The 17,508-nt window shown below is 42.6% G+C and overlaps 1 protein-coding gene across 1 annotated transcript in view; it reads right to left on the bottom strand.

Moving 5' to 3' along the window:
* The window catches only part of ARMC9 (armadillo repeat containing 9), a gene marked incomplete in the record, with an annotated part of 177,786 nt that overhangs the window by 23,170 nt on the left and 137,108 nt on the right, over positions 1-17,508 (bottom strand). The window contains 1 exon segment of the mRNA XM_077487677.1: positions 14,634-14,692. Coding sequence (XP_077343803.1) covers positions 14,634-14,692 — 59 coding nt within the window.

The following is a 17,508-nucleotide window of genomic DNA, read 5'->3' on the forward strand; positions in this document are numbered from 1 at the left end:
GTGACAAACATGCTCCCCTATCCCACCAAAGGGACTTTAAAATACGGGCTGTGTAGTATTATCTCAATGGTCTAAGTCGGCTATTCACTGCTACCTTGACAGCACAGGACTGTCAGCTGTGACCTTTGCCATTCGGTGATCAGTCGTGAGCCACCGTGCTAAAGCTAGCAACGGACACCCTCGTGATTTGGCACAGGGTGGACTAGAACTCAGACATACGCAATCCAACCGCAGACTGCGCCTTTGGGAGACGGCGCGCATTGTCACACGCCACCGCTCCTGGCTTCTTTACCTGAGTTAGAACCGAAACCAAAGAGTCCTAAGACCCTCTACTGTGGCCCCAAACCTTCAAGATGGATAGTTTGCAGAGGACGGTAACGCAACCCCGTCCACTGAACAGCTAGGAGCGTGGATGTCAGAAAGCTCAACCTGACCCTCTTCACCCAGGAAGGTGACCCCTTGGGAAGAAGTTTAAGATGAGTTTCCCTAGGTTCAGAGGCCAACCCAAGCTCACTAATAGGTCCCTTGTAAGCTATGGATCCCCGTTCAACTGCGCCAGAGAAGGGACAAACAGGAGAAGATCGTCAAGATACACGATCACAGAGACTACCCTGAGACGCAGGAAGGACAGAACCTCTACCATCGCTTTGGTGAAGATACGAGGGAGAAGGGGATAGCCCAAAGGGGAGTGCTTTAAACTGAAGGTGTAGCACCCCTACAGAGGTTATTACTGCCAGCATGAGGAAACGCTGGTGGTTCTCTGCGATGGAAATATGCAGGTATGCATCCTTACTATCGATGCCCTGAAACAGTTTTGGTGGAAGAGGTGCCCTCACCCCGTGACTAAAACCAACCAAAAGCTTCTGTAGGTGACCAAGACACCCAGATTATTCAGGTTCAGGATGAGCGTGAACTTTTCCGAAGGCTTGTGAACCATAAAAGAGAGGATAGAAGCCTTGCCTGTTTAACCTGCTGGGACCTTTGTTACCACTTCCTATTCCTCTAACTCCTGCAGAGGAAAGAAAGGCACATCTTGTCAGCTCAGTGACAAGGAGTCTCAAAAGGGGGAAGCTCTGAAAACTCCACACGGTAACCTCTTTTGATGATCCCCAACACAAACTGATTGGAGGTGATCGTCTCCCACTTGGGGAGGAAGGACCCTTTTTAACTGCTCCCCCTATTTTATCTTAAGGGGAAAGGCCTCTTTCTTATAAGCCGTGCGATAGCACTGCTTCAAGACCTGGCCCAAACAGCAGGTCTCCCCTAAAGAGGAATTCCACAGAGCTTTGATCTGGACGCCCTGTCCCTCTGCCATGTCTACAGCCTTAAGGCTCTCCAGGCTGAGTTGGTCAGAGCCGAGGACCTTGCATACAATCGAATGGATTGAGCCGAAGCATCCGCAGAGTATGCCAACGCCTAAAGCAGCACGGGAAAAGGAGGATAGAAAGACTCCTCTGCCGTCATTGCTTCATCTGGATAAGCCAATACTTTGTACTACGAGCCACCACTGTGGCTGCTATGGCAGGCTTAGAGATTTCCTTATGGTAAATCTTCAAACCATAGGGTCTGAAAGTACCCCCATGTCCCCAGGGACAGGTCAGTATGCCTGGACATCTGAGAAAAGGCCGCATCTAATCTGGGGGATTTTATTCCAGATGAGAACCTCCTCTTCCGCCCAAGGAAACCTTGCTTTAATGCACCAGAAAAGAAAAGCTTTCTATCTGGATCCTGCCATCCTTGATGGCATCGATCAAGACGTCATGACCCGGGAACACCCGCTCCCCCTAGGCCCTAGTACATCTGATCGTGGGGTGACAGTGCCTCCTAAGTGACTTGGAAAGCCCTCAAGAGCCTTTCCATCTCATCCAGGGGAAGTTTATACCGTGAGGTTCTTTTGGGTTCCCCATCCAAGTCCTCACCCTCAGTCTCCCTCTGGGAGTCTGAGACGGCCCTGTCAACTTCTTCCTCAACTTCCCTCTGGAACCCTCTGGATTCTCCCTAACCTGTGGGAGGAACAACCATTGGGTTAGGTGGAACACTCTGCTGTGCTGGTGAAAAGAGTGCTCTGGAGCTGAGGGCATTGAAAACTTCATAGAAGCCGCCAGATCTGCACCCTGTTCTGCTGCCTGCTTTCTAATGGCACCCAAACAGAGCTACGGACTGAGCTATCCAGGCCTTTAATACACTCCTAACAAAGTGCCTTGAACCAGGAATTCCCCAAAGAGGCTCTACATGAAGGACACTTCCTCCAAGAACCAAGGGGGGACCTGCTTAAGTCTTTCTGAGATACCGAAGCAAAAGAGAGAGAGCAGCATAAACTTTAAAAAGAAAAGAAACACCAGCACTACTTAAGAGGACCACCGGGAGTGCCCAGGATCAAACTCCGCCTGGATCCCCGACGCACTGCCCTTCCCCCCGACCACCTAGGGGGAAAACACACCAGTGGAGCTACTGGTTATAAGGTAAGGGAACCCCTCTCCAGGGCTATTACCTTTGAGTGGCTGGTGCTGTTATCTCCAGGAGTTCTTGAAGCCTCTGCTTCGGACATTCTCCCGTTGAGGAAGCGTGGTACGAACGTGCCTCCAACAGCTACCTGTGCAACTGTAGAAAGAGGCTGCACCAGCCGAACGCTAGGTTCCCCTTCACGTGCCGCGTCCGGAACCGGAAGACGCGGATCGAACGAAGGGGTCCGCCCCCACCGGAACTGACGTCGCCCGCCTACCGGTCCGGCTTCCAGCTCCCAGCCGGCTGTATACACAGGGGGGCCCTGGACGCCTTCGTTTAGCGCCCCACTGGGCGAAACGCAGGGATGAACCTCCCCAAAACTTCTTGCTTTCCCCAAGCGAAGATTGGAGTGCGTGTAAAGGTCAGTCGGGTGTTCAGCTTCCCCAGCCGACCGGACTGTTTGCTCCGTTGAAACACCCACGGGTGAACGAACGGACGACCCCATAAACTTCCTGCTTCCCCAAGCGAAGTTTAGGGTATATGGACAGTACGAACACTTCAGCTCCCCGCCGATAGGACTGTCCCGGACCGACCGATAAATGGTCGGATAGCCGAACAGGGCCGGGGCTCCGCTCGGATAGCTTCAGTTTCACCAACCGAATTCAGCTTTCAGGTTCCTTGGCGATGTCTCCCCGCCGGAGGAAACACCATAACTAAGGAACGAAGGGAGGAGGAGGCTTAAATCATGAAAATGAAGGCGGTGTTTCCTCAGAGGGGAGGAGCCGGTGTCTCTCTAAGGTGGCTGTCCTGAAAGACGATTGGGGAAAAATAAACAAGATTGAAAAACAAATCAAAACAAGTCCCATGCCTTGGATGAGTGAAGTGATTTACAAGGCCCCATATACGTGAAGATAAAAGTTCATGGAAAGCTTCAGAACATGGTCCCATGTTCTGAAGCTTGTGAGCTGATTGAAGTTTTGCCTTTGAGCACATCGTTGGTGTGCAGCTTTTACTTTGGATTATACTGAGCTATGTGTGGACTCATGGACTCCAAGCCAGCACCTGATCCCAGAATATGAGATGCTCCATGCTGACAATTAGTACGGAAGAAGCTTCATAGCAAATCCTTATCAACAGGTGATACGCCAACTTGAAATTTTCGAACTGACCGGAACGGACGACGTTCAAGGAACATCCGAAGGTGTGGGTCAGTTTTCACCTTCCTACCCCCAAAGGTGATTCGAATCATCCATTTACACGAGGAGTGTCGGAGGAACGATCTTGTCCGATCCTAATCGTTTGGGAGTTCGTATCTGCGCACACTAATGGTTGCTCTGGTAAGCCTTTACTACTTACTTAAATTGTACAGCGAAAGAATTTACGTGGTCAAGCACCTACACCAGTGACACCTGGGACCAACTTTAAAGTTTTATTCACTTTCGTTTCACTTAATGAACTTTTATCTTCACGTATATGGGGCCTTGTAAATCACTTCACTCATCCAAGGCATGGGACTTGTTTTGATTTGTTTTTCAATCTTGTTGTTTATTTTTTTCACTTAATTATAAGTTTGTGCTTCATAGCAATAAGCTGTAGTTTAAACAACTATTTGCCTTTTTTAAAAGGAATTTTTTGATCTTTTTGGTTTAATAACCAATTTTAATTCTTTGTTTATTGCACAATATGCACATTTATATTTTTTACCATTGATGTTTTACTTTTTGGAAACATTACCTTTGAAGTTTTTTTCCTGATCTATTGCTTCACTGTATTCAGTCACGTGTTATATCTATACACATTAAGCGCTGCACTGTTTTTCACATCTATGGTTTATCATGCCTGCCTCCAAATTATAAATCCAGAAAGATTAACATACTAAGAGCCAGATTGATCTTCTGCCATTTTTTGGGGGCAGATACTTACTAGTAAAGGGCAGTATTTGCTCACAGGTTTTCACACTGATGAATGCAAGTTCCCTAACTTTAAAGACCTTTTCGTTTAAGTTTTTTTTTTTTGACAAACTTGATAAATTTGCAGAAGCTACTCTGATCTTAGGTGTGGATTTCAATTTTGACTTTGATCCACTAAGGGAAATTTAGGGAAACCTCTCAGAACTCCCTCCCAGCCCATAACCAAATAAAAAAGCCCTTCATGTCCATCAATTCATAGAGGTTTGGAAAATTCTTCATCCCCAAGATAGGCACTATACTTATTACTTCTCCGTCCACAGAAATTACTCCATAATTTACTATTTTGACCAAAGAGAACACTCTTGTTCCCACATTTCCACTTCAGATATCAGTATAACCACTTTTTTCGACCACCCACTGGCCTCCCTCTCTCTCCCTAGGTCCACAAAGAAACACTTAAATTCATACACACGAAAACTGAACAAAAGCTTATTACAAAAGCCATATACCAATGTGGTATATGGGAGAACTGGGAGAATTTTTTACCATGAATGCCATTACATTTGACAAATGACTCAATCTCTGAATGGCTCACAAATGTTATATATGTGGCATTCTTTTCGAACATTGCCAAAGGGCCAAAAAAGCCAGATAGTAGAGAGTCTCTTCTAGAAAAAAAAAATACACCAATTAGAGACTTGACACAAGCATAACAGTTCCAGACAGATACAACCAGAATCATCAGAATTGTCTTCTGACTTCTTACATAGCCATGTATCAGTCCCCCCTAAGCAGTTACAGACCAATTTCTCCCAATTATACCAAATTATTTTATAAAATATTAGCCGACTGGCTATGCTTCTTATAAAAAAAAATAATTCCCCCAGACCAAACTTGCCTCATCTCACTGTGAAAAATTTGGGACAATACTGTCAGGACCCAAGATTTTACAGCTTTGTTGGAGGCTGACTTATTGTCAATGGACGCATTGAAGGCAGACAACCAGATGAGCTGGGACTTCTTGGACATGGCCCTGTTACACACTGGTATACCTCCTTCTATGCATTCACAATTCAAAGCCCTGTATTCTACTCAGTCTCTTTAAAATTAATGGATTTCTTTAAAGCTCATCTTCTTTCAGCTGTCAGTTTGGAAAAACATTAGGTGCAATCCACATACGTATAATGATTGTCATCTAGCGGCTGACGTGCACACCACCTAGCTCAATGTTATCCCACTAGAGCACGCGCACAAGAAACCTCCAGAAACTTATTAGGAAAGGCCCAAGGTTTTAAACTGCCTAGGGACCTCCACAGAGTTTAATCAGGCACTGGCAATTACAATGCTGATGTGTATATTATATATATATATATATATATATATATATATATATATATATATATATATATATATATATATATATATATATATATATAAAAAGAAGTGTATGCTGTGACCGTAGATTTCCTTTAAATTAAAATTTGTAAAACATGTTTGGTAAACATGCAGATAAAAAAAAAAAAAAAAAGTCAGTTCAAACATTAAAAAAATAAAAAAAAATTTTTTTTTTATTTAAATTGATTAAATTGATCTGAAAATATTTTAATTGTCCTTCGAGAGCTAAGATGATGCATCTTCTCTTGCCCTCATTTATTCGTTTTAGCCCTCCGTGTCCAAGGCATATCCCTGCATAGCAACTCGTGGAGAGGGGTCATTTGAGTCTGACGTCAAATGTGTGCGTATTTATGCACTCAGGTGAGACAGCTGTATCATGCAGTTGCTCAGAATTACCTATATAATCAAATATAGTATATGATTAGATATAATAGCTATAATCTTGGTAACTTAATATGGAAAGAGAAACTTAAAACTGTTTTAAACCCAAAAGCAAATAGTTTATTATATTGCAGTTTACCAATTCTTGGATATGATGGCTGCATTCATTTTCTTTTTGTAGGCTTTTTTTCTTTATTTTCATCTGGTGTTTGGGCAAGTAACTCTGTTGTTTTCAACATCACAAGCTGTCATGCAGATGTAGCAGTTAGAGGATTAAGACAAACCATTTAACATTAACTGGGGTGCTTAAATTAATTGGCTTTTATTTATGTAAAACCTTTATTCCAAAAGGAACAAAATTGTTGCTGTAACCGCATATATAGCGTTAGCGGGCTTCAATTTGTTAGTGAATCTAAATCTGCTAGCACAACTAGCACTACCTACCCCCTAGACCAGCAATGCTGCTGTCCAAAAGGTGTCTCTGTTGTGCCTCCATTCAGAGTGTAGGCACTTTAATACAGGAGGAAATTTAATGGCCAGATTAACATGTGAAAAACAGAGGGAAATAAAAAAAAAAAAAAAATAATAATATTCAGCCACCACATCTAATGATTGGTAAACTGCAATAAATTATATTTTTGTGTTTAACACTTTAAGCAACTGAAGTTGTGCATCATACAACTCCCTACAGGTATCTGCAATTGTGAACTTTACATGTCTGCTATCAGTTTACCAACATCACAGGAAACCTATTCAAACTGAAAGTGTTGCGCTATCCATAAAAAGTGCATAAAGCCATAACAGAATGTCCAGGCAAGTGAAAAATCAGTATACATAATCCATACAGTGAGAAAAAAGTATTTGATCCCCTGATGACTTTGTACATTTTCCCACTGACAGAGAAATGATCAGTCTATCATTTTATAGGTAGGTTTATTTTAACAGTGAGAGACAGAACAAAAAAAATCCAGAAAAATGGATTTGAAAAAAGTTATAAATTGATTTGTATTTTAACCACTTGCTTACTGGGCACTTAAATCCCCCTCCTATTCAGACCAATTTTCAGCTTTCAGCACTGATGCACTTTGAATGACAATTGCACGGTCATACAACACTGTACCCAAATAAAATTTTTATCATTTTATTCCCCCAAATAGAGCTTACCTTTGGTGGTATTTGATCACCTGTACAATTTTTATTTTTTGTAAAATGTAAAAAGACCAAATAAAAAAAAAAAAAAAAAAACTTTTGTTATAAAATTTTAAAGCGGGTAATTTTTGTCCCTCATTGATGTACGCTGATTAGGCGGCAGTGATGGGCACTGATGGGTGGCCAGTGATGGGCACTGATCAGTTACACTGATAGGAAGCACTTCTGTGTGGCACTGATTGGTACCACTGGTGGGCATGGGTAGGTGGCAATTATGAGGCATAATTGCCTCTTCCATTTCGGAACCGATGTCCCTTTAAGGTAAGCTGTCCGCTGTCAGCGTAAGGAGAGAAAAAAAAAAACGACCACCAAGCTTTTGTTTTGATCACATCGCAAAGGGCCGGGACCGGCCCCTTACTCGGATTGGTGATCACCCGTGTCTCAGCGATCACCCGAGTCTCAGCAGGGAGTGTGCACAGGGGAGGCCATCATATGACGGCCTCCCGGGAATTCACAACAGTGCTGTGGCCGTCATTTGGCCATCGCGCGGATGTCAGGTGGTTAATGAGTGAAATAAGTATTTGACCCTTTCACAAAAACATGGCTTAGTACTTGGGTGGCAAAACCCTTGTTGGCAATCACAGAGGTCAGACATTTCTTGTAGTTGACCACCAGATTTGCACACATCTCAGGAGGGATTTTGTCCCACTCTGCTTTTCAGATCCTCTCCAAGTCATTGAGATTTTGAGGCAGATATTTGGCAACTCAAACCTTTACACACATACTCCCTCCACATATTTTCTATGCAATTAAGGTCTGGAGACTGGCTAGGCCACTTAGGACCTTAATGTGCTTCTTCTTGAGCCACTCCTTGGCCGTGTGTTTTGGGCCATTGTCATGCTGCAATACCCATCCACGACCCATTTTCAATGTCCTGGCTGAAGGAAGGAAGTTCTCACCCAAGATTTGATGGTATATGGCCCCCTTCATCGTTCCTTTGATGTGGTGAAGTTGTCCTGTCCCATTAGCGAAATTACAGCCCCAAAGCATGATGTTTACACCTCCATGTTTGATGCTAGGAATGTTGTTCTTAGGGTCATAGGCAGCATTCCTCCTCCTCCAAACACTGCGACTTGAGTTGATGCCAAATAGCTCGATTTTGGTCTTATAGGACCACAAACACTTTCGCCCAGTTCTCCTCTGAATCATTTAGATGTTAATTAGCCAACTTCAGATGGGCCTGTACATGTGCTTTCTTGACCTTGCGGGGGCTGCAGGATTTGAGTCCTTCATGCCATAGTGTGTTACCAATTGTCTTCTTGGTGACTACCATGGTTCCAGTTGCCTTGAAATCATTGACAAGATTCTTCCATGTAGTTATGGGCTGATTCCTCACCATTCTCATGATCATTGAAACTCCACGAAGAGAGATCTTGCATGGAGCCCCAAGAGAGATTGACAGTTATCTTGCGTTTCTTCCATTTGTGAATAATCACATCAACTGTTGTCACCCTCTCATCAAGCTGCTTGGTGATGGTCTTGTAGCCCATACCAGCCTTGTGTAGGTCTACAATCTTGTCCCTGAAATCCTTGGACAGCTCTTTGGTCTTGGCCACGGTGGAGAGATTGGAATCAGATTGATTGATTCTGTAAACAGGTGTGTTTTATACAGGTAACAAGCTGAGATAAAGGAGCACTCTCTTTAAGAGAGAGAGTGCTTCTAATCGCAGGTCACTACCTGTATAGAAGACACTTGAGAGCCAGAAATCTTGCTGATTGATAAGGGATCAAAGCCTCGAAACCTAAGGACTTGGAGAGAATCTGAAAAGCAGAGTGGGACAAAATCCCTCCTTAGATGTGTGCAAATCTGGTGGCCAACTGCGAGAAACATCTGACCTCTGATTGCCAACAAGGGTTTTGCCACAAAGTACCAAGTCATGTTTTGGGGTCAAATACTTATTTCACGCAATAAAATGCAAATCAATTTATAACTTTTTTGAAATGTGTTTTCTGGATTTTTTTGTTATTCTGTCTCACACTGTTATAATAAACCTACCATTAAAATTATAGACTGATCATTTCTTTGTCGGTGGACAAACGTACAAAATCAAAAAGGGAATCAAATACTTTTTTTTCTCCCTCATTGTATACCGATTTTTTTACATGACTGGATGTCCTGTTTGGATTATTGCACTTTTTATGGATAGCGCAACATTTTCAGCTTGAATAGTTTTGGTTATTGTTTATGTGGACATATTGTGAGTGGAGCTAAGATTGAGTAATTTCTGTACTATTATAATAATTTTATTTTCACAGTGACACTATTTTGCGCCGCTTAATTGTGGGTTTATATATTAAAGCAAACCTGTCATGAAAGGAACAAGAAGGCTGTCTCTGCCATTAGTGACATCTCCTTCTGAAAATGGCAGCTGCCTGACTTTTATGCAGACTTTCTTGCTTTAGGTCTATGAATCACTGACCTGTAAGACATACATAAATATAGTGTTCTTTCAGGTCAGTGACCCAGAAAGTATTAAAGCTGATGGATTAACAAAGTAAGGCACCTTGCATTAGCATAAGTCAGCATTACTTTTATGACAGGTTTTACTGTAAAGTCAAGCTTTATGCGGGTTAAAGCTTTTAAAATAATAGCAGGTATTTGTGAGGTTCTGTTTACAATATGGTCCTGGAAACTGCAATTCTGTCTGCTCTCCTTGTTGCTCATCTACGATGTAATCCAAGTTGCTGTATGCGCTCCATCACTACTGCTATGCAGGCCAATTATTATTAAAAACAATTTTCTGGTCTCTATCAGCTTCTCTCCATAATTCAAGTCTTCTTGTGCTCCTTTGATCTTTAGGCCAGTCCTGAACAGTTCTCACCTGCTGCATATCCCCACCTGGCTTATACTCGAGTGAGGGTCTCGAGTGACAGTGAAGCCTCACTGTGTCCATCTGTAGCTGTACCTTTGATAACTAAAACAGCAGGTGTCTCCCGCTGTGTCATGCATTCTGTTCGGCGGTCATCCACTGTAACAAAGCCCTGCTCCTCCTCATCCATGACAGACGGAACATTGATACAATGCTGTGAAACTGTAATAGTGTTCCGTCTATCATGGATGAGGAGGAGGCGGGGCTTTGTTAGAATGGACGGCTGCCGAACAGACTGCATGACACAGTGGGAGACACCCACTGTTTTGGTTATCAAAGGTACAGCTGCAGATGGGCACAGTGAGAATGCAGATGGGCACAGTGAGAATGCAGGTGGGCACTGTTTACCCAGTAGCCGTTGCATTTCCCACCCTAGGCTTATACTTGAGTCAATACGTTTTCCCAGTTCTTTGTGGTAAAATTAGGTGCCTCAGCTTATATTCAGGCCGGCCTATACTCGAGTATATACGGTACCATTTGAAAACATTAAACATGGACTTTGTAGGCACTATGATGATGGAATACTGCTAGTACATACATGTGGGTTCTCTGCCTCATAGTGTAATTACCAGTGCTCAATTTCCTGAGGTCAAACTGAAAAGATTGCAGTTACAGGCGCTTGAAACATTTCAGCCACATAGTGGGAAAAAAAATAAAAATCAATGGAATGGAAAACATTTACAACATCATTAGGATTTTAATCCAACTTAACGAAAACAGCCAACACACAGTGTTTAATAAGTTAAAAAGGATCCCGAGGATGTCCCACGAAATTTGAAAAAGTTTGGCACTTGTGGACTGACTCAGACTCCATGGTAGATGATCAGAACTTAGTGGCTGAATCTAGTTAGATCTCCTGGATATCTACTTGGATCCGTAGGGAGCTGCAGTATATGCCTAGGATGTGTGAGTGGTTGTGTAGGCTCAGAAATCAACGCACCCATACTTTAAAGACACCAATCCTATAATGTCCAGTTCTGGTAGCTAAGAGGGAGTGAAGGTCCTCCAAGAAATAGTACTCATAATCCTGCCCTATGTAATCTGAGTGGTGTATGTTGCATGTTTATTGTTTAGGAATTTCTGGTGTTTTCCAAAGTTGTGAGTTGTACTCTGTTATGCACATGGCTATGTGCACCAATTAGCCGGGGGATTGCCCCAATGGCTCTGTTTTGTACTAATCAATAGAACTTCTTCTACAAAGAAAATTTATTTAAAAAAAATAAAATAAAAATCAAAAAAGGAGATACTCCCAAATAATGATAAAATCGAACTGAACGCAACTTTCTGTGTGGCAAGCTTAATCCAAGGCATCTGTCATGGAAAGAACAGAATTTAAAGCTTTCACCAAGCAGTTATATTGTGGCTATTGTGAAACCAGTAACCACTTCCGAAGTTATTCTGTTAACAAATTCTAATTAAAGTTACATGCTTAAAATAATACAAGCAAAACAGTTAGCTGGTAGAGTGCCTTGTGAGCCCCAAAACATTTTATTAGGCAAATACACAATTTGCATCAACTTTCGGTCACACTAGGTCTATACCAACAATGGGCATCTTTATTGGTGCACGCTGTAGACTAGATGCTTGCTTTGTAGTCTTACTCGAGGTTTAAAGCAGAACTACATTCAGAGACATACTCCACTCCGCATTCCAGTGATGTAGTAGTTAAATCCCTCAATGTCCACTGTCACCTTTACCCCCAGCTATTTCTGGGTGGCGGATTTTCAGCCTCTTGATTGGCCGGTGGCAGAATATCATATCATGCATGTGCATGGGAGTCCATCCATCCGTCACAGCCAGAGATGTGCTGAGAATACACACAAGCTGCGCATTCGCATCACAGTGTGTACTCAATATGCGAGAAGGCAGGTAAGCATTTGTTATTGCAAAAGACACTGCATGTCTCTTCTGCAATGAAGAGTGGTTTACTTGCCATTTTTAAAGTAGAACTATAGCCAAACTTTTTTTTTACATTTTGGATAGCACAAGAGAGGGTTATAACCTGTCAGATATTTTTTTGCCATCCATGTCCCATTGTGGACATTTCCCCTCACTTCCTGTCCTATAGCCAAACCGGAAGCAAGAGGAAACCCCTGCAAATTAAGGGAATTCCTTGGTGCCTCCCAGGTCACCAGAACTAGTGTCTCCATTGGGAGATTTCGCCTCTAATACTTTTCTAGGGACAACCCTAAATTTGGGATTTTCTTTTACTTTCACTTTGAGGCTGGGTTCACACTGCTGCATTTGACCCTCTAATCACAGCAGGCGATTTACTTTAAAGAAGTAAACTAGGACTAACTTTACTAAGTAAAGAAGACTACTTTAGACACTTACTTTGGGCCACCTTCGCTGAAATCAAATTATCCAGTAGCCACCTCCATATAGCCAATAGTGAACATGTAATTTACTGTTATAGCCTATGCTACATACAGGAACAGGTGATGTTTTCTGGTGGGTGCACCAGTGATCTCCCCTCTGTGTACTAAATAGTATTTATTTATTTTTAAATAAAAAAGGACAATGCTTTTCCTAATTGGCCTAGGTGGAGACGCAGGTGGATGACCTTATGATCTAAATAACATTCAGGTAATGCCATGCCTGCTGAAACTGCAAGCACCTTATAATTTGGTTAGTTTTTCATATGAAAGGTACTCTGCCAGTTTGTATATGACTTGTTTTTTTGTTCTATGAAAGGATAAAATACTGTATGCACCAAATGATAAAAGACATTAGGATTCATCTCAGGCCGCGTACACACGGGCGGATTGTCTGGCCAACTAAGTTCGTCAGACAATCCGACAGACAGTCCGTCCAACTTTTGAATGAACGGACTTGACCACACACGATGAACAGACAGTCCGCTGAAAGCTTGCGCGATGACGTATACAGCACGTACGACGGGACTAGAAATACGACGTCCAATACACTGCAATGCAACCTTCGGCCGTGTAAATCCTTTCTGAGCATGCGCCATACTTAGTCCGTCCAACTTGCCTACACACGAGCGGACTGTCCGCTGAAACCAAGTTTGGACGGACAAAATTACGGAAATTCCGAAAGACTTAGTCCGTCAGACTGTCCGCTGAAAAAGTCAGCTGAAGCCCACACACGAGCGGATTGTCCGCTGAAACACGGTTCAGCGGACTAAGTTGGGCAGACAATCCGCCCGTGTGTACGCGGCCTCAGAGTCCCATGATTAAGTGCACAAGGCTAATGGTCTTGTTCATTCATGAAGATTATGCAGTTCCTCATTGTAATCCATTTTATATCCGTATAATTTTTTAGCAGGGTTACATTATCCATAACATAATCCCACTCTAACCAACAGGTTTTTAACTGATTTGACTATTTTCCATACTGTCTGCAGAGATAAAAATTATGCATAGTTCAGGGTACATTCATGCAAGTAGGACGTAAGCATGAATATGTAAGCAGGGGAATGGATCATATTTAATGGTCAGACCATCAGAATTCATATTCGGGTATAGATGTAAGATAAGAAGCAATTCACCCTAAAATCAATGTAATGCTTTTGCATATATTTTCTTTAGTTATTTATTGTTTAAGAATAAATTATTTAACATATGATATTTTTGTAGTCAGTTACATGTAAAATACTGCATAGAAATACTTTACCACTGGTGAGAGCAAAACAACAGAGCTGCCTTAGTGCTACACAAATTTTAATTACCACTGTGCTGCAAATATTCTATAAACTAGATATCAGACCACACACATAGCTCAATGGGTCACAGATGTGATATGACCATATTGTATGCTCTATAGCAACTAATCATTGTTTACCATCAGAAACATGCAGACTTAACATATCAGAAAACACTTGGCTCTAAAAGAAAAAACACATTGGGGTTGATTTACTAAAACTGTAGAGCAAAATCTGGTGCATCTCTGCATAGAAACTAATCAGGTTCTTTTTGTCAAAGCTTAATTGAACAAAGCTGATTTTAGAAGCTGGTTGGCTACCATGCAGAGCTGCACCAGATTTTGCAGTCTCTAGTTTTGGTAAGTCATCCCCCTGTATGTGGCAGCTCAACATTTCTGACCAATACATGTGTAAAAACATGACTGCAACTTCACCTGCATCTACAGTACCAAGTTCCATCATACAAATGGAATGTGGCACTGCAGTGCATCATTTAGATAGTAGTTCATGGACTTTCTATTATCTGATGAGACAGGCTGGTTATCCAATCCAAAACACAAAGTCATTAAACTTTACTTGGCCTGCAGTTATGGAACAATACCTTGAATTGAGACTTTGAAATCTTAACCACAGTAATATACTTTAGTTTTTCCAACCTATGCAGTTCATGAGCAAACCATTACTCTATAAATGTTCCTATTGCCACAGCTGAATTTTTGACTAGTTTGTATATGTGTGATAATGTTCTGGAAAGCTCACCTCCTCATCATCCGCTTCTTCCTCATCATCAGATTCTGCCGCTTCATCAAACATCTCTTCTAATACAAAAAGAAAACAGAAAATAAGCACTCCTTTTTCGGAAGTACAGTGTATGTAGGCTACCGATGAGCTTTCTAATGAAAATATTTTAGATCCTTATCAGTCAACGTTACCAATGATTGATTGATTGCGGTTCTGGCAGGTAATGTAATAAGGGAGACTTTTCTATGAAATTGTATCTAAAAATCTGATTTTAAACAGAAATGTAGCCTGATCATTGCCACAAAGAGGGAAACAGATTAAATACCACTGTTCATAGTATTTTTGGAAAAAAATAGCTGTAGGCAGACTATGTGAAAAGCTTCTGAACCGACATGCCCTCCAACAGGTAGTTTTGGCATCAAAGCTGAACTCTGGGCCTCCAATTTAAATATATTCCTTAATGGTCACAGAGGCAATAAAAATCACTTTGTGTGCACCCATCACCTTTACAAACCCAGATATTATTGTATACAAATAGCAGTGTCATCATCACTGAGCTGCACATAGCTTGCGCAGCGAGCAGAGCTGTGGAAGAGACCCAACGCTCATCCCCTACAGGCTCCCTGCAGAAAAGTACAGGAGAGGGGAGGAGATAAGACTAGATACCCTGTACAAGAGAACTGCAGTGATCGGTCTTTATTAAATGAAGGTCCTGCACAGAGGCACAAGTGTCACACTGGATTACTCACATATTTACAAGGCACATCAAAATTCAATCAAGAATACACATGTCTTCCTCGATCCACTGCTGGACAAGCATCCCCCGATCCTTGCAGGGCAAGATTCATGCCGCTCAGCCCTGAGGAAATTGGTGGAGGAGGTGGGATGGATAGACTTGTGGAGGAGTAGGAATTCTGGGAAATGCCTGTTCTCATGTTTTTCAAAATCATATATGTCCCTTTCGTGTATCGATTAATGGTTAATGCTGTGAAGCAGCAGCAAGACCGGTTACAGATATCACCTATGCTGAGGGGAATCTCAGACTATTCCCCTCTGATCATGGATTTGGAGATGTGCCCCCCCCCGTCCACACTGAATAGAGCTCCATGGAAACTTAATGCCTTCTGGCTTAATTTACTACCGTCCACACCACCAGTTTATACAAGACATTGCTAACTTCTGGGAAGAGCAGACAGACAGTCTGGATGCAGGGGTGAGATGGCAGATGTTCAAGGCCTACCTTAGAGGACTATTCATAAGAGAAAAAAAATGTGATTGAAAAGAAATGGAGTGCACTAAGTGAGGGAGTGGAGCGCTTGATTTATGACCTAGAGACCCAGTTTGTAGCCGACCCTTGTGAGGAACGTAGGGATGCTGTCATTGCAGGAGGTGTTAAATAGTCTCACCTCCTCTGCAGTGGAGTGGAAACGCTTCTTCAGCAAGCTTGCCTTCTACGAGGAAGGGGAACATACTGGTCGCCTCCTGGCAAAAATTTCCCAAGCTCATCAGGCGTCACCATCCATTGGTGCCCTGAGGGCCCCTGATGGCAAGACTACTAACATAACATTATGGCGATTCTTAAATCATTCTACTCGGACTTATACCGCTCTCGACAAATTTCTACCGAAACCTCCCTGCAGGACTATCGAGGGAATAGACTTACCTGCATTGTCAGAAATAGGACGTCAACTTCTTGACGCTCCTCTGACTTTGGAGGAGCTTCAATCAGCGACCGGTATGTTCCCCAACTCCAAGGAACCAGGAGAAGATGGCATACCTATGGGAGGTGTACACGACCTATGGGGAATACTTGCTATTCAGGCTACTGGAAGTATTCAACAAAGCTAAAATGTCGGGATGTCTCCCCCATCTATGTCCAAAGCCATAATAGTGCTACTCTTGAAACACGGCAAAGACCCCCTATATCCAGGCTCTTATAGGCCAATACAGTATCCCTGTTACAGTCAGACATGAAAATACTGTCTAAAGTACTAGCCCTTACATTGAGCAAGGCCATTTCATCCTTAATCCACTTGGACCAGGCAGGGTTCATGCCCCAAAAATCTACGGCTATTAACTTATGCCGACTGTTTATTAATCTACAATCCATAGCTGATAACATGGGCGAGGGGCACTGCTATCTCTCGACGCTCACAAGGCCTTCAATAGCATAGAGTGTTCCTACTTATGGGCCATAATGCACAGGTTAGGGTTTGGGACACAATACATGGGTCCAACTTTTGTATAGCTCCCCAAAGGCAGCAATCCGGGAATCTGGGAGGGTGTCTATTTCCCTATTTTTAGGGGGGACAAGACAGGACTGCCCTCTATCACCCTTATTGTTTGCCCTGGCTATTGAACCACTGGCTGCTTCTATACGGGCCAATGCAAACATTAGGGGGTTACAGTATGGAGAGTGCCAGAAAAAAATGCATGCTATATGCGGATGACACCATGCTCTTGCTGGGCGACACAAATACGTCCTTGCGGGAAACTATTGTGGCGATTCGCAGGTTTGGCCACTATTCAGAACTGGTAATCAACTGGACTAAGTCCGCGTTGATGCTGTTGGATAATATTCTGGGTCCACGGGAATCAGCTTTGATGGACATTCCTTTGATTAAGGAATTCAGATATCTGGGAGTTCAGATTACACCCAACTCTCTAGACTATATTAGACTGAATCTGTCACCTCTACTGAACGCAGAGACCGGGTGAAGGTGTAGTCCGGACTGAAGATGTCCCCAGTGGGTAGAATAAATTTGATCAAAATGACCTTGATAAACACAGTTACTGTATATACTACACAGGTCCCCCATGTTTGTTCCCCTAAAACAGTTCAGAGTCATGAATTCTATCTTCAGGTCACTTATCTGGCTAAACTCCACTGCTA

Source organism: Lithobates pipiens, unplaced genomic scaffold (genome assembly GCF_037356315.1).
Source record: "Lithobates pipiens isolate NorthernLeopardFrog02 unplaced genomic scaffold, aLitPip1_a1.2 Scaffold_18, whole genome shotgun sequence".
NCBI lineage: Eukaryota > Metazoa > Chordata > Amphibia > Anura > Ranidae > Lithobates > Lithobates pipiens.